The sequence below is a fragment of the Hakea prostrata genome, chromosome 1 (genome assembly GCF_041222555.1).
Source record: "Hakea prostrata isolate BN-2017 chromosome 1, UWA_Hpros_2, whole genome shotgun sequence".
NCBI lineage: Eukaryota > Viridiplantae > Streptophyta > Magnoliopsida > Proteales > Proteaceae > Hakea > Hakea prostrata.
The window spans coordinates 65,438,336-65,466,320 of NC_142600.1; the positions used below are offsets into that span (position 1 = coordinate 65,438,336).

The window sequence follows — 27,985 nt, forward strand, 5'->3', positions numbered from 1 at the left end:
ATATGAAAAATCTTCTTCTTCGATAGAAGATATCTGTATGTCATGGATAAAATAACTACTTAAATCATCTAGATTAAATGACAATTGATTTCAAGCATGTCACTTCCATGAGGGATGGAATTGAGAGACTAACAACCTGATTCAACCTTCAAAAGAAAAATAGATATACAATGAATACCTACCCTCTCAGCTTTAAAAATATGGAAATTTTCCATTATCTTCTTTGGTGACTTGACTAAACAGTCTTAAGCTGCATATTCAAACTTGATTATTAACCCTTTTGCAAAGGGTCCTATAAACTTTTTTGGTCTTGTCCTCATTCTTTACTATTTCTAGGTTCCCTTAGGACCAATGGGCCATGTATCCTTATTGCCTGCTGGTCCCATGTCACATATAGTGTTATGTGTGAACCAAATTCTTATATCGAACTCAAAGATGGACTTGCATAGGCACATTTTGGTGAACAATCAGAATGATTCATTTGGGAGATTTGGGATTCCATTAAGTTGGTCTGAGTTTCCCCTCGCCATATTAACCCACGGAATCTGATTCTTTAATCAGACTGAGAGAGGATAATTGTCTCAAGACTTCTGATCTTCTACAAGTATCTTCTACAGTTGCTAATTCAGCAACTGTAACAAAATTGGATAACTGGCTTAATTTATACTTGCCGGAGTGGTTATCGGGCATGACTAGAAATCATGTGGGCTCTGCCCGCGCAGGTTCAAATCCTGCCATTCACGTTTTCCAAATTTTTTTTCTCTCTCTCTCCCTACACCCAAAGTGGCATCCTCTATAGTTGGATTCAGTTAATTGACTACCTTAAAAGTTTTGTGGGATTCAATGGTTTTAGAGAAGCGCATAGAATAAAGTGGAAGGCGATTTAGTTCTAGTTCAATCCTGCTTGAATTCAGGGACGTATGGTTTTAGAGAAGCGCATAGAATAAAGTGGAAGGCGATCTGGTTCTAGTTCAATCCTGCTTGAATTTAGGGACGTGAGTGATGGTTTGATCCAGCAAATAATATTTAGACTACATGGTCTGATCCAGTTTTGCAGTCTACTTGGCTGAGTAGAAAATCAGTGTTTCACCAAAGATTCCACTGCACATACCAGAAGTACAAGGGGAAATATTCGGAATGGAAACCAATAAGCAAATAGGAGGTGTTTCTCCAAAATACAAAATTTTGGGAGTATTGCAAACAATGAAGTTAGGATCAGATTGTAAATCAATGAACATTGAAAACATCCATCAGCTTTAAAAGGGCGAACCTGCTGCCGAAGTCTTTCGCAGAAGAAAATGCCAGGGGGTGCAATTTTCTTAGGCACCCTTAGCTATTTCAATACGTTGATCTCAGGCTACAATTGAGGTCCACCAACCATTGCACCATGACCCACCCCTAAAACATCCATCAGTTTTCTGGAACAAAAAATCAGCAAGTTGAATTGCTGTAAACACCATATGCCAAGATTATATATGTATGTGAATGGTTTCTTTAGTGCCAAATGATTGATCTCCAATCAAGTAAATGCTTCTCGAAGTTTTGTAGGCAATTCAAGGTCAGGCTCCAACTCATCAAGTGGCAAAAAGTAGTTGTCCACCATGTCTTTAGATACTTGATTCAAACTTGGAGGATCCCACTGAGAATTGCAAATTTCAACAATTAGACTCATTAGCAATATCATCTCTAAACTTTTTCTGTTCATCATATGCAAGAAGTGTGTGTTCCAAATACCTTCGGTGCATGGTCCTTCTCCACCAATTGTGCCCGAACACCCTAACAAAATACATAAAGTAAGATACATAATATTAATAAACAACTACAAACCGTTTCGGTGGTATGATGAGTAAGTGGTTGATACCTCACAGAAATTATTGGGAAGCTGTCCTAAAATCCCTTGAAGAGACATTCGATACTCACGAATCAGGCACTGATCATGAGTCTGGAATCTACCTTCTCGTATCTAAATCAGTCACTAACATTGGAGCATGTTAAAAGGACATGCTAGTTGTGCATAATTAAGCAAAAAGATACAAGTAACATGGGACTCACCGATCGTAAAGAAACCTTCAAGCTCAAAGGTGAGGCTTCCTTTAGTTTCTTAAGTGCTGAAGTACACCAATCATTGTTTGATCCAGTTGCCTCCTTTTCCTGAGAAAATTCAATTTATTTGAAATATAATCACCAAGTCTGTTAAAATGTTCTGAACGAGCTCTATTTGAAAACTAGAAGTGTTTTTCCCTACAATTCAAGTTAGGCAAGTGCCAACCAATCCAGAACATAAGATAGGGGACACTCAGTATTGATCTTCAGCTCACTTCCACATTCCACCTCAATTGGGTGAAGCAGCCATTCTTTCATTGTTACAATGAATTCATAATTTACCAAAAATGGAAGGGCAAAACTTGTGTATCCCCTTTGAGCCATTGACTATGCTGCCACAGTGATATACTCAATTGGACATCCAAACAAATGCATCAACCATGTGAATATATATGGTTTCAGATAAACATATAAGGATATCAGGATATGGATATGTATTTCTACTTCAAAAAACAAAGAGTACAAATACAGAGTGATTGGTTATGGGGAAACGTGTACACACTGAGAGGTTAAATGGAAGAAAAAAAAAATGATCTCAATCACACATGTTAGTTGGTGTCTAGGTGCTTTGTTCGACCTAGGCACCTTGGATGGCTTGCTTATTGGTTTCATCTTGGATTTTGAGCCTCTCGTAAGCACCATGAGAACTAAGAATTGTCTGTGTCCATGCATGCAACACCCTCTGCCTGGATGTCAAAGCAGGCACAAAACACATGCAACACTCATGTATATTGGTCTATTCAAAAGAAATTTAAACCTCATTAAAGGATACCATGGGACTAAGTGCTATTGAAGAGATAAATATATGGCAAAGATTAAGTGGGATTCCTAGAAGTTTCCACTAGAACAGATTCCAAGCTGGCTATTGATATAATAAGTGGGAAGACACAAGGGCCTTAGAAAAGGGGTGGGCATTGGTGCAACGGTCGGGGACCACAGTTGTAGCCCTGAGATCAAGGCATCAAAACAGCCTCAGCAAAAATCCCCCCCGGGGGGTGGGGGGACTCTGCTTGTGTGGAAGCCTTTGGCACTGCCCTTTTTGCACAAGGGCCTTAGAAAATGCAAGCAATTAAGTGGAAAATCATGCAATAGTCTAATCTGCTCCATGAAAAGAAGTTCCAGCATGTGTGGAGAGAACAGAATCAACCAGCAGATTAGATGGACGGAGTTAAAAGGAAAATGTGCATCTCACTGGGAACCTAAGGAGTTTCCTAGTGACCTTGATGATCAGTCATCTATATTTTACAGGTCATAGCTGGGTTTTCTTTCCCCCAACCCCCTCCCTGCGTGAGATACTGGTTAGGAGGCATGCATTCTTAGTTGGAAATCCTATGCTACCCCTCCCATCTTCTCTATGGGAGGTTTTTAGAGGACTGCCTGTTACGTATCTTCCTTATTCTAATTCAAAGCATGCTTATCCTCCAAAAAAAGGGCACTAGGGGATGGGAGTATAAAACAAAAACAAAATAAATGTTGATCTCATATGGAAAGTGCAAGCATGGATGACCACAACAATTACCCAAGTAAAATTAACAATGCATCATGTTGAACCACCTAGGGGACACATAGGCAACACCTTGAAACTGCTTCCAATATAAAAAATTTAAAAAAAAAAATAACAAAGTTATTCACAGTGAAGATGCAAATTCACTTATTCTCACCAAGGCATCAATAATTTCTTCAACTGTATCATGGCCAAAACATCTATCAATTGTTTCAACCCTGAAAATAATAGCATATATGTAACATCAGCAGCTTTCAGAAATTAAATTATCATTAAAAAAACTGCACAAAGTTAACTTGCCAATAAAATAGCATACATTCATGTATTGTACATGTAAGTGGTCAGATTCACAAATTAACATCACAACTTCAAAGAAAGCTCATAACAATGAGGAAGCGCGGCCATGGGAGGGTGGTAAGGAGATACCAGAGAAACTAATAGAAAGTAAGGGTAGCACAGTTTTGAGGGGGAGAGAAAAGGCTATCAAATACTCATAATGTGTATGCTACCTTACTGTATAAAGGAAACCTATGAAGAAAATATTTGGAAATTACACATTAAAATTCAAGATTATCTTGTCAGATGAACAGTTTGGTCAGACTGAATATTGATGCATGAGGTAGTGTTGAGATCATGCAGGCACTAATGGGAGGACGGAATATAGAAAAAAGCTGGATAAAGAAGATAGGGTAAAGAAGGGGAAATCTGAGAACAATTAGACTTGAAGGAGAAGGAGAAGAACACTAATAAGAAGAGAAGAAGAGAGAGAGAGAGAGAGAAGGGAGGGGGGCCGCAAACCCACACTGCTAAAGCTTCAACTCATCCTTTTTTCTTTTCCATAAGTCTTCTTTTTATTGCAATGTAAGGGCCTACTTATAGTGTGGCTAAAGCTTTACAAGAAATAGACACTTAGTAAACTAAAAATAGAGACTAATACCTAGTAACTAGTGATAATTGAATATTATAAATAAAGAAAGTAATTAAAATTAAAAACTACTGGGCTTTCACTTTCAACCACAAGCATGAATAACTGAAACTGAAACTACCAAACTAAGGTTCTAAGTCTCCCAAGAATAAAATCTTCATAAAATTTGATCTGGGCACCACAAAATCCTCTATGAATATTCCAAATAATGGGCTGTGACACCGTTTACATGAACAGTATTTTGGCCTCCTTTTTCATGGTTTGAAGTGGCCTACCATGCTGGTTCGAATTGGTTCCTGGCTGCTTGTCCTACATCAGGCGCAGTCACAGCCACAGACAAACACCAAGCATGCAAAATGAACGAATGCACAAAGAACCCAAGAGGAAGGACTTGAAACTAGGTGCTTTTGACAAACATTTATTGTCAAAAAGGACTGTACAATAAATGAATTATGGATTGTATCACACAATCTCAATTGTTACAATCTCCGATGGGCAGCTGAACTTTATTATACACAAAAACCACAAGAAGGAAAAAAAAAGAGAAAAAAAAAAGAAATAGAATTAAGGAAATGATGAAACGCATGTCCACGCACTCGCAGACAGACAAAAATCAGGCATGCACAAATGCACAAAAAATGCAGGACAGACTTGAATGACAACAAATAAAGGAGTTAATAGAAACTGGGTATTGTTACAAACATTTATCTTCAACTATGACTGTATAATAAGGGCGCAATCCCTGACACTTCATCAAATCACGATCAACCATTTTGACTAATTACAGAAGAAAGACCAAATGAAAAACCTGTGAAAAGCACTCCTCTTTTCTGGAGAGACAATGTCACAGTAGTATCTAAGAGAAGAGTCTATCACAGAAGGATCATCTGTAACTAATGAACCAAGTTGCTCTTCAATCAAAGGAAGCCTCTGCAACAAAGTGCAAATTAGTTACATGAACAACAAATAGCAGGGATTTGAAAAACAAACATTAAAGAGAAACGAAAAGGACAAACTGCTGTCAGCGAATAGTGTGTGGCAAGCCCACAAGCAAGCATTTCTGCCCCACTCAGCTTCTCTCCTGTTAGAGCCAAGTATTCCCCTGCAAGTCTAAACAATAAGTAAACATCACTTTGAAGAGCAACAAGGAAAAATCAGAAATCATGAATAACTATCTCAGTTTTAATAGATATAGATAACTAAATGAATAATGGTTCATATCACATTATCTCACTTGCTGCATCACCTACGAGTAGCTAAACTTCATTATTTACCAAAACCACAGAACTTTCTCTTTTGTATCTAGAAAAGGTAGAAGCTGACTTAACTTTAAACTGAAACTGAAACGAACAGAAGCATTACAGAAATACCTATGTGACCAGGTAAATGTGAAAGGTAAAAGGATGCCCCGGCATCAGGATGAAAACCAATTAGAGTTTCTGGTGTGGCAAAAACCTGCAATTTTTGCCATGATGTTAGGAAATGATGACCTTTTGGGATGAAAAAAAGAAAAAAGAGTCAATACCAAAGAAGAGAGAAGGGGGGAGGGAGTGACCATAGAGGGCAAGTGCAACCCAACTAGAAAGCTTAGCTCACAAAGGCTGGCCAAGGGCCTACCGAAAGAGTGGGGACCCAACCTTTCCACACCCCCCCCCACCCCAAAAGAAAAGAAAAAATAAAGAAAACTCGAATGTAACAGAACAAAAAAAGAAACAAAAACCCAGGGATCAACAAGGCAATCAAATGCAGCCTAAAAGAAAAAGAGTTAACCATAGAGTCACACTGATATACCCTATAAAATAAATAAATTTTATAGGGGAAAAGAAGGGAATATGGCCAAAAGAATCTTAATATGGTTTATTCTAATGATATACACCACGAACAATCAACTAAGGTATGTATGACAAGGCAAGGTGACATAGAAACACAGCCTCGGGCTGACCCAAACGTAACTCGGTTTCTAGACCAAGATGAACCCGGTTCAGTTGGAATCATGGGTCTAGTAGGATTTTAGGAAATATATTATTTGGGGAAATAATGGTTTGATTTATTTACTTATTTTAGAAATTTGATTCTTAAGATGTTTAGTATCTAATTATTTCTAGTTTCCTAGTATGAATTGGTCACTTAGGGAGGTCGTCTTAAATCAGAAGTCTTGTGATTTTTTTCTATATAAATGGTGTAATCCCCCACCATATACATAGATTGAAAAACTATGAATTTATGTTTGTGAGAGCCTACATGGCTTGTGTGTGAGTGTGAGTACTCTCTTTTCTCTTGCTCCTTCTCTTAGGCAATATCTCTCTTCCTCTTCCTAGTATTCTGATTCCCCTTCCATGAAAGAACACCATAGCAGACCATCCCAAGGCCTGCATTATTTGGTATCAGAACCCCCCCCCCCAACTTCTTCCTCAATTCCCTCTCTTCCTTCCCTGAATTTGTTCTATGAATTAGCGGTAGTCCTGGTTCCTCTATCTCTCTCTCTCTCTCTCTCTCTAACCTATTTTCTCTCCTCACTCATTATCCTGAGACAAACGCTTGGATGCTTGAATTGTTGTTCTTACAACAAATACTGATCATTCTCTCCGGGAAATCCCTTACTTCCCATCCTTCTATTTTTAGTAAAACCCATGGCAAAACCCTAAACCAGAAATTTTCCAGTCACTGCTGTTGCATTGGTGTTCTTGTTCTAATTCTCTTCTTTCTTTTTTCACCTGAAACCCCAAACCTTCTATCTTATTCCTTTCTGAGTATAGGTTGTTTTTGGTGCAGTAACTGAGACATGTTTTCCATCAATCCACATCCAACTCCTCTTTGGTTCCCTCTGCAAGTCATGATATTCATAGATTTAATGTAAAGCGAGAAAAACAGAGTCAACAAAGGAGAATAATTCAATTCGAAACTCTCAATCTATTCAGATAAATTGGATCTGCAAACAAAGCTCCCCAAATCTTTATGGAACAAGAAACACAAAACCTAGAGACTTCAACTGGTCTTCCATTCAATTAAAAGAAACCTAAAAACCTTAGCCTACAAATTCAATTAAATCAACAGATAACAAACAAACAATCCACTATGGATTCATACTGAACCCAAACAGTTCCATTAATGAATTGAACAGGAAAATTGAAATGTAGAAAGATTCTACTTCCTTTTTCTAAAAAACAAATATTGAATAATAGCTGAATATTCTGATTCCAATTGAATGTCCAATAAAACCCAGACTGACTAACCGAAAGCTGTGAATCTGGTTCTGGAGTTTGACTCATGCTTGTTGAATCCAGTGAATCACCTCACCATCAGTCTGTGATTTTCACTGACTTCTGTTGTTCTCTAGCTTCTAGTGTGAGGTTGAAGAGGCAATGCTACAAGGTGATGTGTTTGGTTATGCACAGGTGGCTTGGTGTTGCAGCAGCCAAGCACAGAGTAACATATTAAGAAGGAAATGGGGTGGTATTTTACCTACCATGATCTGCATTTCTAAGTGTAAACATAAGAAGGGTCAAAGCCTCTTTTACTCCTCACATAATAGTCCATTAACACTGTCAGCTTTCCTAGACCCCGTATGTAACATGCCAAACTTCTTGGGTCCACCTAGGAGGCAAAGCGGTTTTTGAACTGCTTAAATTGTTGCCGCTTAACTAACGGGCTGATTTCTTGCCGCTTTTTTGCTTAGGCACTATCGCTTTGCCACCTTTTGCGCCATATTGCTGCCTAGATGCTAAAGTAACCGCTTTTTTTACATTTTGTAATTTGTGCATATTATTATTATTATTATTTTAATCATAATTTATTCTACAATGCCGTATATAAATTTAAATATGTGAGCCATTTCGGAATCGAGGTCCAAAGTGCCTGTCGGCAACAGAATGTGAAGCATGAGCCATATTCAACATTGATAATCAATGAATCATTAAATAAACAATGACTTGAAAATCGGAATAATGAGATCTATTAATTTATCATGTTGGCATTGTTTGGTTAAAAAAAGGAAAAAATGGATACATAAATTCTAATTACTGATCTATGCACAAGAGTACAAGACACTTATTTGGCGTCACACTATCATAGAAGTAAGTAAGAATGTAAAATTACTACTTTCATTTTCATTTTTCACATTGATTACTGATATAGTACATATTACATAATTATTGTTATGAATCTTATGATGCTTGATGAGATAAAGTTATGTTTTTAATCTTTTTTTGGATAATTTTTCATAATTGTGATTCTTGAATTTTTTTTATTTTCATTTTTATGAATGTGATTGTTAAATGTTTGTTTAGTACTTTAGTTTATTATAAAAAGTATTTGTATTAAAAAATAATTTAAAAGTAGTTACATTAAAAATATTGACTAAACTGCTTTGGTCACTTTATTGCCGCCTAAGCTCCGCTTAGTTGCCTAATCGCCAAGACGGAGCCCCAATCGCTTTGGTCGCTTTAATAACCTTGGATGCTGCTTAGAGAAATGAAATATGCTTCAATGTGGTATCATCAGTGAATTCCTTTAAAGCTTAATGGAATTATTTTAGGACCATCACAAACTGGCTATGATGTACGATCAGAACTTTGGGCAGTTATGAAGCAGCATATAGATAAACTTAAGTGTAGCAGAGATGAGAATGTTGAGATGGACATGTGACCAAACTAGGAAAGACAAGGTAAGGAATGACCCACATTGGATCTGAGACCAGAGTAAGCTCCAGTTCATGTTCAGCGAAGGCCTAAAATAGCCCAGATCTGAAGCTCCAATTCAGAGGAGTGATCTTATTCGTATTGAAAGATTAAAAAGAGCAAGGGATAGGTAATGAAACCACGGATCTAGGGTTAGGGGCAAAACTGTTAATTTCCCAAGAAGATGGTTACCCAGTAATTCCAGCAAAGTAATGAAAGGGGTTTTTAGAGTTCCTATCACAGTTTAAGCCTGCTGAATGTGCTAATCAGATCTGAATTTATTAGAGTTGAGATTCAGATTTCAATTTCAAATTCAAAGGCAAATAGGGTTTCGGCTGGGCTTTGCTGTCTTGCAGTACAGACCTGAGAATATGCCTGATTTGCAAGTCAGAGGTTGATTCAGGGGAAGGACTGAGGGTTTAATCAATTAGGGTTTTTCTGAAATTTATAAAAATTCCGCAAATTCCACTTGAAGAAGATGAAGTGCAGAAATTCTGAAAACCAGAATTTAGGCTGCTTTGGGGAAACTAGTGTTAGAAATTGGTTTTTTTAGGCTTATGCGGTTCTAATGGGGGCAGAGTGGTTTAAAACTAAGCAGGGAATGGGGGAATCCTAATGTGGCTGGGACTAGGAAGCCGTGGGAAAGAAGGGTCTCTGGGGTTTGGGAAAGGGGCTGGAGCTGCAGGAACTTGAAGGGGAAGGGCCTGCAATGAGTTGTGATGGGTTTGGGGTGGTGGTCTAGCTCAGACAAGGAGGGGAAGGGGGCTGGAAGGTTGCACAAGGTGCAGGAGGGGGTAGGGAGGCTAGCGGACAGAGAAAGGGGGTTGGGATTGGTGGGGAAGGGGCTGTAACTTACTTGGGCTGTTGGAAGCTTGAACAATGCCACTGGACTTGATGATGGAAGCCTCAAAACTTGTTTGAATGAAGCTATTTATAGCCTGAAAATAAGACTCAGACTCAAACTGGGATCTCCTTAACTGATGAGATCCAATTACACAACTCAAACTTGACTCTTATCAACACTTAAGAAGAGGAATCAAATTAGTATGAGATTCCTACCCTTAAATTGGAATCTCACTTAAGTTATCTTCTAAGCACATGCTAATTAGATAACATAAGACAAAACAATCAACTAATCCAACTAACTGGACTCATGTAGAAGACTCAAAACGAATCCAACTAACACTTAGCTGAGTTAACCAAATTCTAAAATTAAATTCAGGACTAAATTAAGGGCTAAAATGCCCAAAATACCCCTCCTGTACTGTTAGGCCACTTCATGGAGGCTTCTTAGATCAAAAGAAAGAGGTCTCGATTGGCAAACGAAATTAAAGGGGAATTTCGTGGAGAGACCTATAGACGAAATCGAACACTGTTATTAAGTTCAGGAATCCTAGGGGGAAACTACAGAAAAGAAGTAAAGCAGAACAAAATCAATTTGTTCAAAGTCAACTTCTGGTCGAAGAATCACAGAGCTGAACCTTGAAACATGCTAAGAAACCTTACATTGATATACAGATGCAAGGAGGAAGAAACAACAGACACTTTAGTTGTGTCATTCAGAAATCAAAATGCGTACAAAAAACTGATAGAACAGCTTAGATCCTTCCTGAGGGCCCCACTTAGGGTTTCGGTGAAGGGGTCTTTGTGTTCACATCAATAGGCCTAAAGTAGCCTAAGAGAGGTGGTGAGGAAAGGCATGAATACCAGATGGCATAGGCCTTCTACCATTTATGGTTTCAATCAAAGCTCATAAGAGAACAAGAAGTCATGTAGTCGACCCCATTTAGGTGAGATTAAAGCTACTTATTTTTCTTCTTGTATTATTTATTTACAAAATTTACTATCATCAAGTTTTCACCACTCTATTTCAGATTTCAATCCTGATTTTACTAAATTTAGACACCACATACTCTAAATTTGTTCCACTCATCTGAAAACCTTATTGACTCCAAGGCTGATCTGCATACTTTTAACTTCGCATATATCCTTGGTTTTTGTTTTTTACACCAATTCAATATCATCATTAAAAAGAATACCACAGGTTAAACGTCTCAAGCAAGCTCATATATGATCAAGGCAAACAAAAAACAGCCTCAGAACAAGTCCTTGATGTAACCCAGTTGTAATTGGGAAGTCAATATCTTGTCTCTCCCCCACCCAATTTGTACACTAGTCACTAACATCATTATGCAGATATTTTAAACCATCTAGCTATTTACTCAAAACACTTTTCTTCTCTTAACAATAAATCATGTTCACTACAATATATAAAAGTCTAACAGACATAATTACTGTAATAGAAAAATTACTTGCAAAATCCTAAAAATAGTAATTCAACAAATCACAAAAAATAGGTCTTGCATCTCATATGTTATACCTTACTAATAACTCATAGTTGCCTTGAGAAAGCATAGCTGTTGTGTGGTTTGACAAATTCACTTAAACAAAGACCGTGTACTACCCATATCAAGCAACAAAATCATGAAGCACAAATCACATAAAATACTATCTTGACCACCCTTGAGAGAAATATGTGCCATCTCCCCCCAAGTGAATACTCCATAAATCGTCATAACACATCATGAAAGGGTGCATATTTTATTTCACAGCAAAACATTCAGAATCATGATTAAATGTATGAAACTCAACTGGGTGTTTCACAAAGCCACAGGACTTCCTCAGACAAAATAATGGACATGTTTCAATATTTACTCACGAACAGAGAAAGACAACCCCAGATAAATGTATTTTTGGTATTTACATACAGTTTTTTCAGTTGCAACACGAAATGTCCCTGGAATTGAAACCCCTGCCCCACCACCCATGGTAATACCATTTAGAATAGCCACCTACATGGAAAAAATCATGGTAAGGGTTAGTATTTCCCTTTTCCAGCTTACACTAAAGAGAGAGGTTAGTTAGCAAGTCAAAATTGTCTTCCAAATCTTGCTAAATAATTGCACAATTTATGATATGAAAACAGATTTAAGTCATTTAACAGAAGATATGCAAGTTGTGGGTGGGGGAGGGAGGTTGGTGGAGGATAGAACAATATCATTCAAAGAACTCTGCATGTTTCATACCACAGAGCAGCTTATAAGTCATCATAATCCTATCATTAATTGGCATTTCAAAGACACCTGATGCAGAAGTAAATTTCAAAAACCATCTCACAACTCTAGAATTTAAATCTATCTTCAGAGCTTAATTGTTTGCCTGTAATACATTCAGAAACCAGAGACGTTAGGCAATGTATTTTCTTCCATCAACTCTTATTTCATTACAATTGATTGAATCTTCTCTCTTTTTTACTAACAAACTTAAGCAACAATCCAGATCTTCACTGCTGGTGAACAGCTTCCCTACCCACCCAAATTATCACAGCTTATCGGCTAATTTAGTTTATACAGAAAATTACTGTTGCCCTGTTGTATGATAGTCAAATTACCAATAAAACCCTGTATTTACCAAAATTACTATTACCCCCCTCTCCCACTGCCAATTCGCTCTCTACACCATCTCATTCTCAATTGCTGACGGTTCCAACATCTCTTTCAGGTTGGACCCTAGGCATCCTCTTGGCTTTCCATTTAATGTCATAGGAGCTAAAGTGATCTATTCTTCTGATACCCTTGGCATTCTCTTGGCATCCTTCATCTCTAATGGGCCTTGGGTCCTTGTGAGCTTGACCAAATCTTGCCCCTCCTTCCCCCTCTCCAAACGCCTCCCTCCTGGAGTGACAACCTCTTTCAGCTCCCCACCAAAAAGAACACCTTCTTGGCTTTCACCAGGAACCTCACCCACACCCCCTCTCCTATGTTTTCTAGAGTAACTTTGTCCAATTCAAAGGCCACATCCCCCGCCGGGCCTTCATAACTTGGAGAGACCTAATCCACTACCTGCCTGATGAACCCCTCATCAACTGATCAACCCAAGTCCCCTCCTCCTGCATCTTTTGTCCTGAGTTGAAAGACACACACCCCCCCCCAACCAAAATCTCTTATTTGCATGCCCCTTCTCTAGATCCATTTGGACCCATGCCCTTTCCTCTATCCGGCCTAGGTGCAGTGGCCCTCAACCTTTAAGACTAAGTGCCATTAGCTTACCTCTTTCTTTTGTGCTTCTTCCATTGCCAACACTATGGGGAAGTTGCTATTTCGTGCGTGTCAATCTAAAGTTTGGTTGGAGAGAAATCTTCGTAGATGGACCTCCAACTCTGTATCTCTACACCAAATCTAGAAGGCCATCTACAGGGATGTCTACTCCAAGCTTCTCTCCTAGTGCCTAATCTGTTGTTAAGAATATGGTACAAATTTCAAACAAAACAACTGACATTTCGACCAAGATCTCAATTTTTTACGAAATCTCTTAAGACTCGAAAAAGTCCTAAGGTCGAGCAGTTCCAATCGATTTTTTTAATAAAACTCTTCTCAATCTCACATGTTTCCCCCTCTCTACTCTCTAGTTTTGCCAAATTGGATTTTTCCTTTTATTTGTTGTGATTTTAACCACATTTTCACCCTAACTCAACAACTTCTTTGCCTTCAAACACATCATTTTGGGGATTTTGGGAGATTCTTTCAAGGTCTTTCCCAAACTTCCCATTTTTTTTTATTGTTGCTTTGTTCATGGATTAAATGATCTTGTATTGCTATGAAATTAATATATGTTTAGTCTAGGACTATGATCTATGATTGTATGTTGTTTAATTTTTTTTTTATTAGTGCTATAATTTTTTTTTATTTTCTCATTTTAAAAATTATTTTCATTGAACTTAATGTATGTGAGACACAATCACTTGATATACACTGTGATGGTGTTGAATTGAATTTATTGAGATTAATTGTTTTATTTAATTATTTAAAAATTTTAAATCCTTTTAAAAATTATTTAAATTTACAAATAGGAGAATATTAGTAAAAGCATGTATGTAATTTTTTGAGCTTTTGTACTGTTTTTTAAGATACTTAGTGTGTATTTCTTTATTAAGCATATACTTTGAAAGATGTCGCACATTACTTGGCAGCATAGAAGGCCACTAACCGTAGATAAGAAGTCTGATTGTAACTATTGCAAGAAATAGATAGGAGGAGGCGAGGCAACTAGTTATAGTGGCATCTAGCTAGGGGAGATGGGAATGTTACTGGATGCCCCAAGGTGCATGCATAAATCAAATAGGCAATGGCTCCACACTTGACGGGTGGAAAGGAAAAGAGGAAGGAGAAGAGAGTACAACAAGAAGAGTTTGAGGATGCTTGCTTGAGGACTTGTCAGATCTCGGAAAGCAGAACTTCAACCTAGAGGAGCTAGGAGAGTATGGGGTTTCTAAGCGAGGGCAGGAAGCACAGATGAGGAGAGCTATAATGATGAGCAGAGAGCAACAAAGTCTCGATGACTTGAGGAGGCAGTGAAGGGCCATGGGAGCAAGTCCTTTAGAGAGTCAAAGTTTCTGAGAGGCAGATCTCAGCCCATAAAGAGGAGCCAAATCCCATCCCACCCCCTTGGGCCCCATGGGGCTGAGCTTCATTACCAACAGTCATAGATCCACATATTCAACTTCATTAGCAGCACATATGGGGGAATGTGAAGGAGAAAATGGGGCTTCCTTTCTCCAAATGGGCCTTCTACCACAGCATTCCAACAAATGCAGTCCAAGGGCCCTACTAAAGGGATATGTCTGGGGAGATTAACAAGGCTAGGAGTGGTGTGTAGGGGCCATCCCTAGATGAGCTCTACAATGTATACCTACCAAAGCATAAAGAAGATCTGATGGCATACATTAAGGGTTTGGAGCCTATGTGGGCTCACTACAAGGTTACTGCTATGTGTGACGATTGGATTGTTCCCACTAAACAGTTCATCATCAATTTCATATTGAACTATGATAGGAGGATGGTGTTCCTTAAGTCTGTGGATGCATCTAGGGAGAAGAAGGATGCAAAATATATATATATATATAAGTTGTTGAAGCTAGTGGTGATGGAGATTGGAGTGGATCATGTGGTCCAAATTGTCACAAAATAACTGATCCAACTGCAAAGAAGCTGGGATAAAGATGACGGAGAACCCCCACACATTAAATACAGGCTTCGACTAATATTCTCCTATTTTTAAATACATACATGCTTCTACTAGAAAGCTCTTTTGGACATACTTTTTTGGCCAGGTATAAGCTCTATTGGTCTCCATAAGCTACTCATTACATTGACCTCATCCCAAATAACATGGGTCAATGCAAGATTGTGAAAAGAGTGGAAGACCAAGCCGAATAGTTCAGCACCTTCATTTATAACCATAGGTATGCACTACAAATGATGATGGACCTGAGTTAGGGTGACTTGGTGAGGCCACGTATTACCGGGTTTGCAACCAACTGGATTGCACTCCGAAGCTTTGAGAGCAAGAAGGTTGGCCTGAGGTCAATGTTCTTATCACAATAGTGGTTTGACTAGGAGGGTTTTTCAACCCCAAGTGGAAGGATAACACAAAATACCATACTGAGTGAGAACTTTTGAGATACTATGAGGATTGTAGCAAGGATACTTGAGCCCAAAGAAGACTAACTCTACCACACATATAAGCTGCAGTTGATAAGATGAAGCAACAGGTTGAGATGGTCTACCCAAGGGGCAATAAAAAATTCCTTGAAATCACCCAAAATAGATGGGAGAGGTAGCTGCAGCATCCATTACAGAAGGCTGGTGAATTTATAAGTCTAATAGATTTAATATTCAATTTATTATTATGCTATTGTGTTTCTCAATTCTCAACTTCCCTCTTACTCCTTGTCAGCATATTATCTAAATCCCAAGTACCACTACAAAATCATGCTTGGGGTGAGGCAGGATTTGATAAGTGTCATCTAAACTGTAGTGGAGAGTATGGAACCGGATTCATCCAACCAAGCATCATCAACTCAAAGGTGAGATTGTGATTTGTGAGAGCACTAATGTTTAATATCTAGTAGTTAGTGACTTAGGTTAATTATTCATTTTATAATTTATACTAACCTAGTTATTGTTTATACTTTATGTTAGATGAAGTCATTCAAGGATGCCATTAGGAGTTCTAATCACTTCATGGCAACATCGACATGTTAAACCACTACTGGGGTTTAGTCCAAATCCCAATATCATTAATATATTATACCTATCTTTTGGTTAGTTGCTTAAGTTATGTTACATGTGACACTATAACCTTCCTAACTGAATTCCATATGTTTGTTGTAGAGATGAGTGGTGGCTGCAATATGGGGACCAACTCTACCAACTTGTTTGCGATTGCATGTAAGGTGCTCTCAAAGAGATGTTCTCCGACTGGGTGTTAGCAGAATTGAAGCACTTTCAATCTCATCCACTCAAAGAGACACAACCGATTGGTTGTAAAGCGGCTAGAGGACCTTATCTATGTGCTCTATAATATGAGACTAAGGGATGATCACATTAGACAGGGGATGGAGAGATAATAACCTGACTGAGTTATCCAACATATTTGAGGTGGACAATAATGGTGAGAACCCCTTATATGAGTGAGTCAAGGATAAAGGGGGCCTTTGTTGGATGAGGAGGGATGTGGTCATAGTAGACATATTGCACAGGAGATATGGGGTGATATGGATGACTTCTTGGCCACGGATGGGTGAGTGCATACATAGCCCGCCCATCAATTCGAGCCACACACCTCGGTGCATTGATGAACGGTGAAGATAACTTAGAGTTTTCCAACACTGAGGATTTTGCCACTCAGCTAACCCAGGAGTATTGTGATGATGATGATGATGATAGTAATGATGGTCATGATGGTGTTCGAGCACCAACTCCATCTAAGCCTACCAGCAACCGCGGAGCAAGTCTCAGCCATAGCATGGTGCTCCATTTGGACCCAACAGCAGTTGCACTCAAGTTCTCAGCTGCAGGGTGTGGAGGTACCAGTAGCACCACCGGCACCAACATCCACAGGGGAGAGTCATTTTCAGCCAATTTAGCCAGTGCCACAGGATCACCAGCACGTACATATAGCCATCGCAGTGGTCGCAGACGCAGACCTTCTAAGGACAGTTCTCAAAGGGATGTGGCCAGCTTGGCAGGCTCCATGGGATCTATGAGCTTAGATGAACCTAGAGGATATGGATATTACAGTGGAATAGAGAATGTTGAGTCTACACCATTGGGGCTTATTATGGCTATGGATATGGGAGAGCATCATCAACATATGGAGTTGTTGGGGAGGTCTCTTACTTATTCTTCTGATGATGACAGCAGTATGCAGTCTGCATAGGTGTATGGATTGTATGGTGATGAAGCAGCAACGCCAGCAGCCTATACATTATTAGCGGAGTCCATCTTGGAGTTCCATCTATACCAACTGGTCCAATTTCAGTACTAGTAGGGCACTCACAGCCAGCTGTGCCAATTCCGAGAGCAAGCGTCCATCAGAGTATCTTCCCTTATGACACATTTCCTATGATGTATGTTAATAATTCCACCTATAGAAACACAGTGAATCAGCTCATGGACAACTTCAGGCATAACATGTCATGTTTAGCTTTCATCCAGTATTCGGAGTACTACTATAGACAGGGGATGGATCCACTGGTTCCAGCCAAGCACTCAACATGGAACTGAAACCGGACAAAGTATTAGCTAGCTTGGGACATCTAGATACTCTTCCACTATGCTCTTTTTTCGATTGGATTTTTTTTTTAATTAGCATTTATTCCATAATTTATCCCCCATTCCTTTAGTCACTAGTATTTTAATTAGCAAGCTGAACATAATGATTTAAAATAATTCCACCAAAGTATGTACCACCAACTTATTTCTGCAGTTCAAATATAGTACTTCAACCGAAGTTCAAGAAAGAATGAACAATTGTACATCTATTGTATCAACAAGGCATCAAGATAAGGAAAAATAAATTTTGACTATATAAAACCCTCCACAAAAAAATGCTTAGCAGATTCATTTAAAATTTTGATGAATATAATCTTGTTAGAATACCATTTGCACATGGACTCCTCAACAACTGAATCAGTAATTTGAATTTGAATCTGAATTACCGATTCAGTTGTTGGAGTCCGTGTGCAACTGGCACTCTTAACACCCTGGTACTCTAACAAATCTTAAAACCACCATTCATAACTCAGCATCATATCGACAAAATCCTGAGACATAAAATTACTGTATTTCAAAAAATGATTTCTTAATAAACTTTGGAAAAACCAAAATTATAGGCTAAACCCTGCATATATCAATTGTTTCAATGCTAAAGAAACCTTTGATACTTACATGTGGCTTCAGGTATGTGCCCACAAGGTACATAAAACTGTATAGTTCCCTGCAGAATTCTTTAATTTCTGCCATCTTCCCTGATACAATGAAACTATAGTTCACGAAAACAGAGATTTGGTAGGCCAACCCAAAAATTGCAGTACCACAAATGGTGCATAAAATGAAATACATATACATACACACGTTCGTTTCCTTGGAAAATTAAAACTGGATTTTGGTACCAAAATGTTTTCAAATACAATTGAAAGAGAATGGATTGAAGAGCAAGGTACTCACTACATGCTAATCCTTAACGAAACAAATTAAAGAAAACGTCTTATTTTACCTTCATTGCGTAATCGATAGAGGGAAACGACATCTCCACCAGCACAAAAAGCCTTGCTGCCACTGCCCTTCATAATCCAAAAATGAAGGTAAAATGTGGCTCTTGTATAACAGGGAAAAATAAGCAAAAAACATAGATGAAAGAAGTGGAAGTCACAAGCAAGGAAATACGATAGGAAACCTCTAACCTTCATCATGACAAAACCAATATCAGGATTTCCTTCCCAGGACTCGTACAGTTTTTTCAAACGCACCCCCTGAACGTAAGAGAAACAACGAGTGGGTCATAATGGAATAGCAAAATAGGAGAGACCCAGAAGGCAAAGCCATAAATATTGAGCTAAAAAGGAGAACACCATCGAAGTTGTAAGAGCATTGAGAGCAGAGGGTCTGTTGAGTATAGCTGTTCGAGAATGAGCTTTACCCTCCACTAGCACCTGTAAAATCAAATTAGGAGTTTGTGACCGCGCGATAATAGTTTTAGGTTGCAAGTATTGGATTAACAGACTCACTTGATTTTGAAAAGCATCGTTACCATCTGGGTTGATGGCATTGGTGCAGAGGTATCTCAATTGGGGAAGCAATCTTGATGTTCGAAGGGAACGCTTGAGTAAGAACCCATTTAAGCTCTGCATTTTCGTAGATCGAAGAGAACTCTTCTTCAACGAAATTCCGCCGTTAGAGTGTAAACTCCAGGTTCAGATTTCAAAGTCGAACGCGATCGATCATCGAAGCAGAGATGGTTGTGCTTCTCCCGTGCGATTCTACGAAGGGAAATTTTGTCAGATGGCCAGATTTGAAAAAAATATTTACTTAAAAAATATTTAGGGCATGAATTAGAGACAAAAGATTTTTTTGTAAAAATCTAGAATTTCACGTTTTGTGTAAAAGGTGAACTTAAATAACTTTTATATTTTAAAATAAGGAAATATGGTAACTGAAGACACGTGTGAACATGTTAACTAAATGGTTCTAAATATCTATCATCATATCTATAAATTAAATCTGAATCGTTCAATTAAATTCCTATTTTTGCTTTCATTATTTATAGGTTAATTAAGTTAAATTTTCAAAAAAAAAAAAAAAAAAAAAAAACTCTAGCTGTTAAAATAACGTCTCTTTCTTCTTCCTCCATCTAAAGGGTTTGCAAGTGAGACTAGAGAAAATGAGGTACCTGTGAAGCAAGATTTCTTTTTCACTTCTTCGAGACAACAACAAAAGAACTATTGGAATTATAGGATTTTCAAAGATGAATTCCTAGCTTGATGAATGCAGGTAAAAGGGTTTCAGTGAAACTGATAGAGAAAGAATAGAGGAAGAAGAAAGAGACGTTACAGCCAATTAAAATCCACAACTGGTGATATTAGGTTAAACCTAACTAACGCATAAATAATGAGAGAAAAAATAAATATTTTATTGGAGGATTCAGACTTAGTTTAACAAATTTGACAATGAGTTCATCTAACATATTCACACTCCGTTCAGTTACACTTTAGCCTTAAAGCAATTGTTAAATTCTAATTTTTTTTATAATTTTTCCTACCTAATTAATATTCTACCATAAAATATTTTAATTATCCTTATAAATGCTTACCCATTCCTTCAATCACAACATTCAGTCTTTTGTAGCTCTGAGCTGTCCTATTATTCATTTATTTCATCCTTTGCAATGAAAAACTTGAGAATAATTTGAGTAATTTATGGTAGAATATTATTGGGCAAGAAAAATTATCACAAAATTTATGATTTTCAAAATAGAATTCATTTAAGTAAAACTTTTAAAAACATCTTGAGCAAAATGTGAAATTTTCCCTTTTACAATGACAACAGAAGTCCAACTGGTAGAAAACCGGGGGTACCTGCAAGAAGAGATGGATCTCTTTTCCTTCCCTATTCAAGGCCTAGGTTCACTGTTCTCCCTAACCATCTTAAGGGATGGGAAGCAAGGAGGAGAAAATTGGAGGGACAAAAGTTCAAACCCTAGAGTTCGTTGCCCTTATTGCTTCTACATCAAGAATCTACCCCCATTGTGTCAAAAATACATCTACTTAAAGTGGTAACATTAGATCATGACTTTCCACCAAGGAGACAAACTGAGTCTTCCACAAGAGGAAATTATCAGCAGTTAGATGAATCGTCAAAAAATTGGTGACACTCAAGGTACTTAGATAGGGAAAAGAGATTGGAACAGCGAGATTGGAAGAGTTCCCGTCGAAGAAAGCGATGCCATGAACGCAAGAAAGTAAAGAAAATAGAGGAACAAAAAACTCGTTCCAGAAAAGGCAGTACTGAGAAGTCAATGATAATACCATATGAAAATACAATAACACTCTATCTTTCATTAACTTCCAATACAAGTTATACAAGGGTATTTATAGAAATACATAAAGAACACATGATCATAGTTCTCGTATATAGAGTATAGTAATAATCAAATTAATCTACATGATTTATGCAACTAAATTCAACGAAGATAGATCTATGGGATCAGTGGTGAATTTTAGTTATAAGCCGACATGAACTCAAATAGATTTTATTCTCCAAAAGAAAAAAACCTCAATATATAGACTGAGTAAAGGGAGCTTATGCTGTTATTGATCTTTCTATGGAAGAAGTGAAAGCTACCATACTACTATCTTAAAAAAATAAATAGCAATATGAGATCTGCCTTCTCTAAATTTTTTTTTAAACAATCTTTTTCTAATTGAATGTATAGAGCAATTTATATATATATATATATATATATATATATATATATATATATATATATATATATATATATATATATCATACTACTATTATAAAAGTATGTATTCTACCTTTTTCGCAAATCTTTTTCTGTCCTTTTCTATCTTTATTATTTTTTCAAATACCAATAATGTTGTACTATTTGTTATTTTTTAAGTTATTTTTGCAAGGATAAATTGGACATTTTAGTCATGAATTATTATTAATTTTAATCCCTCACATAATTTATCTCTCGATTTCTCTCTTGATGTCTTTCAATTTCTCTCAAAGTCTGTCGCTCTCTATATCCCTCTCCCTCCCGAACTCTCTATGAATCTCCCTTTCTATCCTTATTATTTTTCCAAATACCAATAATGTTATACCATTTGTTATTTCTTTAGTTATTTTTGCAAGGATAAATTGGACATTTTAGTCATGAATTATTATTAATTTATCATTAATTTTAATCCCCACATAATTTATCTCTCGATTTCTCTCTCGACGTCTTTCAATTTCACTCAAAGTCTGTCGCTCTCTATATCCCTCTCCCTCTCGAATCTCTCTCTAAATCACCACTCTCTCTGATGACCTCTCTCAATCTCTCTCAAAGTCTCTCGCTCTCTATATCCCTCTCCCTCTCGAACTCTCTCTGAATCTCTCTTTGAATCCCTCTCGATTTCTCGAATCTCTCTCTTGCACCTTTTGTTGAATCGAAGGTAAGAACTTCTTGAAATAAACCCTTGCACAGTTCAAGTTCTTCTTTTGGTATATTATTGTTAATGCGTGTTCACAGAAAAGCAAGCTATACTAGGTGAGGTGGGTTGCCTTCTACTTCTCTCTTCCTCTCAATTTTGAAATTTGAATTCGATGTTCCGTTATATTCGAGGAATTTATTGGGTTTCTATGTATTTGTTCTCTCATTGCAGACAGATAATCAGAAGCCGAACAGATGGTGAGAAGAAGGACGATGGGGGGAAGAAGGAAGATGGATCAATTATGGCGGTTTTGAAGGTCGACATGCCTTGCGAAGGATGTGCCAAGAAAATAAAGCGGGTTGTCAAGGGTTTTCAAGTTATTAATCCACTCTCTGTAACTTTTTTCGAAGTGCTTGAATCATGAATCTTGTAATTTGGGTTATGTCGTATTCAATATTTGTGTTTGTATCTCCAATATTTTCTTTCTCTTATTTCTTTGCCTCTCTTTCCCTTTCATCTAATTTTTCCTTTTTATCATATTATTGTTTCAATTGCTCGCAGTTCGTATGATTCCTTTGTTGTTAATTCCTTTTTAACATATAAGTTGGGCAAAAATAAAATACTTTATGGTCTTCATCATCTAGAAAGTTGAGCTGCATGTCTTCTTGGTTGTTGGGAGCAACCCTATCACTCACTCAAATAAACAAAAGTTACTTGTTGAGCCCACTTGTAATTTCTATCAAGTTCCTTGCCCAAATTGATTGTTTATTTCAATTGTCTTCTTTCTTAATATAAAAATTTTCTTTATCTTTTTTGACTCGATATCTTTTCTCTCTTATATGGCCACGTGCATTTGCACGTGTCTTACTTTACTAGTATATATATATATATATATATATATATATATATATATATATATATATATATATATATATACAGTTAAACACACGCAAACACGAGAGGGACCCACAAAGGCCAGCCCCCAATTTTAGAATTTTCATAATTGATCATGATTGAATGGGTTTTTTCATAAATAAGAACCTCTTTGTACTTGAATTACCCCGGAATTCCGAAGGACTTCTTGTTCTCACTTTGTACTAAAGAAATCGAGTTCACCCAAAGATCCATATGTGACCGTAGTAGTTCCATGCATGGTGTGTTATATATCAATATCATCCCAACAACACGGTGAATTGCTTGGTTTGCAGGTTACTCATATTATTGTCCCCAAAGAGCACAACAAGAATGTGATCATGACAACGGGTTGATGAGAAAATCCAAAGATAGCAACAGAAAGAATATGATATTCCGAACACCGGCACATCTAACCAACAAAGTCACGGAGAGCAAAATAGCAGATATACACAATATAAGAAAGAATGGCTATTCACTATTCACCTGAAGAAAGAAAAAATGGTTATTCACTAATGCTGCACAATTGGAGGTAAGTGTTATTAAATTGGACATATCTGGACCATTAGGACTTGTATTTAGTGACTGCCATGGGGAGCCATGGCTTGTAGTTTTCCATTGTAATGAACGACAACAGCATTCTCTATCTTTGTCAAGTGTTGGATCATATCCAAGTCCCCACACATGCCAGCTCCAATCCAAAGGATGTGTCAAATTGTAGAATGTAATCACTGCAGATGGCAATGAGCTGATCTTCCAAAGCGTTTGGTCTTCATTTTCATAGAATTAGATGAATTCTATCAACAAGCAACATGAGTACTAAGAAGTTGAATGAAGAGTTACAAGAATGGAAGCACGAGTGCAACAAATCAAAGATCATCAATAGGGTTCTGCCTCTTAAGAATAGTCCAATCATTAATCATTAACACATCAAGAAAGAAAATCAATGACAAGCTACAGGATCAGCCCACAAGGGGGGAATGGGGGACCTCCTAGACTTCTCATCGTTCACATGTTCAACATGTAAAGAAGTCAGATGGTTACACATTATCAGGATTCATCAAGAAGATCTTTTGCACCACAAAAGTAAAAAATTATCCAATTAAGTCTTTCTTTTGCATTGTACATCATATTCTATAGAGCATGATGATATTGAACAAGGGGAGTAGCCCCCACAAGAAGAGGCTATAGAACCTCAAGTGAAGCGGTTCACAAGAGAACGATAGCAACACAAAGGTATCCTAGATCCGATGGTGATAAAAACGTAATTCTTGGATTATGTCGACCCAGACGAAGTTAGAACTATTCTGTTCTAAAATCTCTTGTTTACAGCGGTTTCTAAATTCTGATGATGTTCTCTTTACAAAGAGATGAAAATCAATGGAATCATGCAAGGGAAAACGCTCAAAACATCTAGCACTCTTATCCTACGACTGCATATATATAGTCCAAATGGGATTAAAAGCTGAAGTTTCTATGCCGTTATGTTTTTTTTGGTACACGTACAACTCTCCTTTATGCCTTCATAGCTATCCTTTTAAATCTATATATACTTTATTTATATATCCTTTGGGGAGGGGGCAATCAAATCACCGTTGAACTTATGAGTATCTACACACAATAGGAAAACTATTAACAAAGAGAGAATAAGACAGCCAAAAGAAAAGCAAACTCACCAAGCATAAACATAAAGAAAAACCACACGACTCCAAAGTATAAGAAAATGTCCTTATTTGATCCACATCGGCAAAAAATGCCTTCACTCGGAATAGTTGCCCGAAAAGAAAACTACTAATCATAATATTGCATTTAGAAGACTTTAAGGGAACACTTGCAAGAAATTCACAGATCACCACGAAGATGAAGGACAAGGCGAAGGGTAGAATCCTCGAGCAAGGGTCGCCATCCTCAAGCCGTCCCGAAAAGATGAGACAACGCGGAGGGATACCCTCCTGTCCCGAATCTTCTTCACGTTGTCGATCGTATCGAGTTCTACCTCCATAGTAATGCCCAGTGAGGGTCTTCACGAATATATGCATTCCACCATGCGGACGCAGCACTAAGTGCAATGTGGACTCCTTTTGGATGTTAAAATCTGCAAGAGTCCTTCCATCTTCAAGTTGTTTCCCGATGAAGATCAACCTCGCATCCGGTGGGATCCCTCCTTGTCCGAATCTTGGTTTCAGTCTGAGGCCCGACACGGTGAAAACAGCGGGATTATCAATAAATATAAAGGGCTAGCAGGTTTCAAGCTACCTGCTCCGTCTTCCCGAGAAGAGGAGCGAGAGAGATCGAGAGGGATTAAAACAATGACTCTTTCAAATTCGCCGTGAGAAAGATCGGGAGAGTTTGAGAGATATCTTAAGATTAAACATGAATTTCTAAATTCGTATAGGATATTTTATATAATAGTATGATACCATGGTGGATCGATCCACTTCCTTCCCCCCACGCTCTCTCACCATCGCGGCCTCGCAATGAGAGAACAAATACATAGATTCAAAGAGATCGAGAGGGATCTAGAGTGAGATTCAGAGAGAGTTCAAGAGGGAGAGGGATATAGGGATATTTCCGCAATGAGAGAACAAATACATAGATTCAGAGAGATCGAGAGGGATTCAAAGCGACTTCCCCGCAATGAGAGAACAAATACATAGATTCAGAGAGATCAAGAGGGATTCACAGCAAGATTCAGAGAGAGTTCGAGAGGGAGAGGGATAAGAGAGCGAGAGACCGAGATTGAGAGAGGTCGCGAGAGATAGTGGTGATTTAGAGAGAGATTCAAGAGAGTTCGAGAGGGAGAGGGATATTGAGAGTGACAGACTTTGAGAGAGATTGAAAGAGGTCAATAGAGAAATTGGGATTAAAATTCAGAGGGATATTGAGAGTGACAGACTTTGAGAGAGATTGAAAGAGGTCAATAGAGAAATTGGGATTAAAATTAAGGATAAATTCATAATAATTCATGACTACAATGTCCAAATTATCCTTGCAAAAATAACTAAAGAAACAATAAATAGTACAACATTATTGATATTTAGAAAAATTATAAGGACAAAAAAAGACAGAAAAAGATTTGCGAAAAAGGTAGAGTACATGCTTTTATTATAGTAGTATGATATATATATATATATATATATATATATATATATATCATGGTGATACTGATATCGGACATTAATGCAAACATGCATCATCTTTAAATTACATTTAAGATCCTAGGAAAATCATGTAGTAGTGAAAAATGAATTGGGGCTATCCTTTTGAAGCCAGACCAGAATGATCCGAGCACGAGTCTAAAAGAGACATTAAAGCTACAGAAGAAGAGAAAATAAAAGCAAACGTCTAAAACCTCAAAAGATTTTTTTTTTTTTTTTTTTTTTTCACTTTCAAATTGACACAGAAGGTGCAAGCGTGCAACCCAATCATTTACAGATAAAGAAGAAAAAAGGAAAAAGAAAAGAAAAAACTATCAAAGCTTACAAAAGCTACAAAGCCCATCAAATATGGTAAAAGGAGAAGCGAAAGAAAACAAACGTTTACACCTTGACTTGCTTATTTCACAAAGAAAACCTAAAAGGATTCAGATTTCAAATGAAGAGCTTGGGAAGATAGACTCCTTTTCTAAGTTCAAGGATAGTCTTCAGCTACTGGGGCATAAGATCCAATGAAGATGTCTCCATAAACTAATCCGGCTAGACCACCTCCAATCAACGGACCGACCCAGTAAATCCAATTACCAGCAAAATCTCCGCTGACAACAGCTGGTCCAAATGAACGAGCCGGGTTCATTGAACCACCACTGAACGGACCAGCAGCCAAGATGTTTGCACCAACGATGAACCCGATTGCCATTGGAGCAATTGTTCCAAGTGATCCCTTCTTTGGGTCAGCTGCAGTTGCATAGACGGTGTACACCAATGCGAAAGTTATCACAATCTCCATTACCACCCCTGCAAAAGCTGACATGCCGGAAGCAACACCATGGGTTGGGACAGACTGCAAAAACCAAATCAAACAACAATCCAGGTCAGGACGACTGGTTCACTCGCAAGAGAAAGAACAATTCGAGTAAGTAAATTTTTCAATCCACCTAGTTAGATTATCATGCGTTGAATAAGCAAGATCTTCTTTTCTAGTAAATTAGTTTAAAAAAAGATAGAAGATTTTGCTTTGAGATTGGACACTAGTTAATAATCGTGAGTTGAAAATTTTCCTCTTCATGTGGATAGAGGATTCAGACTCTGATTCAATATACATACCTTGCCGTTGGTGACAAATTGGAGGAGGAAGCAGGCAACGATGGAGCCGAGTAGTTGAGCAACCCAATAAAAGATGCCGGTAAGGATGGTGATGTTACCGCCGATGGCCAATCCAAAGGTAACAGCTGGGTTCAAGTGACCACCGGAGATGTTGGCTGCCATTGACACACCAACAAACAAGGCAAATGCATGAGCTATGGCAATGGCCACAAGGCCAGGTGGGTCCAAAGCAGCATCCGATGTAAGATCATCTGTTCAAAACATGGCCATCATCATCATCAGCATAGGTTCAAAAAATTTCTCAAGAAAAGAATTGAAGAAAATATTTGAAGAAGCCCACTTACTGTAAGAAATGGCAGAGCCAACACCAGCAAAGACAAAGAGAAGAGTAGCTATGAACTCAGCTAAATAAGCTTTCAGAGAAGAAACACTGAAGGAGTCCCCAAAGCTTCCAAACCCAATCTTCACCATTTTGTATATATGGTTTCTTGGTTGCAGAGAGCTAGAAAGCTGATCAGGGCTTCTCTGAGACTACCTCACTACCTGTTCTTGAGCTCATTTCAG

General features: G+C 37.8%; 2 protein-coding genes across 2 annotated transcripts; both read right to left on the bottom strand.

The window, feature by feature from the left end:
• Positions 1-764: 764 nt before the first annotated feature.
• On the bottom strand, positions 765-19,601 carry LOC149029442 (3-hydroxyisobutyryl-CoA hydrolase-like protein 1, mitochondrial). The gene is made up of 14 exons (XM_089141868.1): positions 19,338-19,601; positions 19,182-19,262; positions 19,014-19,082; positions 18,827-18,893; positions 18,499-18,578; positions 11,977-12,060; positions 5,903-5,987; positions 5,549-5,634; positions 5,341-5,462; positions 3,765-3,825; positions 2,053-2,151; positions 1,862-1,963; positions 1,735-1,776; positions 765-1,639 (listed from the first exon to the last, which is right to left on the bottom strand). Exons 1-14 carry the CDS (start codon positions 19,458-19,460, stop codon positions 1,520-1,522), a joined length of 1,221 nt encoding a protein of 406 aa, XP_088997994.1. The 5' UTR covers positions 19,461-19,601; the 3' UTR covers positions 765-1,519.
• Positions 19,602-26,396: 6,795 nt separating this feature from the next.
• LOC149029443 (putative aquaporin TIP-type) lies at positions 26,397-27,985 on the bottom strand. The gene is made up of 3 exons (XM_089141869.1): positions 27,766-27,985; positions 27,422-27,672; positions 26,397-27,158 (listed from the first exon to the last, which is right to left on the bottom strand). The coding sequence occupies exons 1-3, from the start codon at positions 27,890-27,892 to the stop codon at positions 26,790-26,792; spliced, it is 747 nt and encodes a 248-aa protein (XP_088997995.1). The 5' UTR covers positions 27,893-27,985; the 3' UTR covers positions 26,397-26,789.

Bases quoted from the DNA above. Each gene is read 5' to 3' on its own strand.
- LOC149029442 (XM_089141868.1), bottom strand. From the start codon at position 19,460: ATGCAGAGCTTAAATGGGTTCTTACTCAAGCGTTCCCTTCGAACATCA. The intron at 18,894-19,013 runs GTTAGAGGTTTC...TGGATTATGAAG, and splicing joins TTGGTTTTGTCATGATGAAG to GGCAGTGGCAGCAAGGCTTT. The intron at 5,635-5,902 runs GTATTTCTGTAA...TTAGACTTGCAG, and splicing joins ACATTTACCTGGTCACATAG to GGGAATACTTGGCTCTAACA.
- LOC149029443 (XM_089141869.1), bottom strand. From the start codon at position 27,892: ATGGTGAAGATTGGGTTTGGAAGCTTTGGGGACTCCTTCAGTGTTTCT. The intron at 27,673-27,765 runs GTAAGTGGGCTT...TGTTTTGAACAG, and splicing joins TGGCTCTGCCATTTCTTACA to ATGATCTTACATCGGATGCT. The intron at 27,159-27,421 runs GTATGTATATTG...TGGTTTTTGCAG, and splicing joins AATTTGTCACCAACGGCAAG to TCTGTCCCAACCCATGGTGT.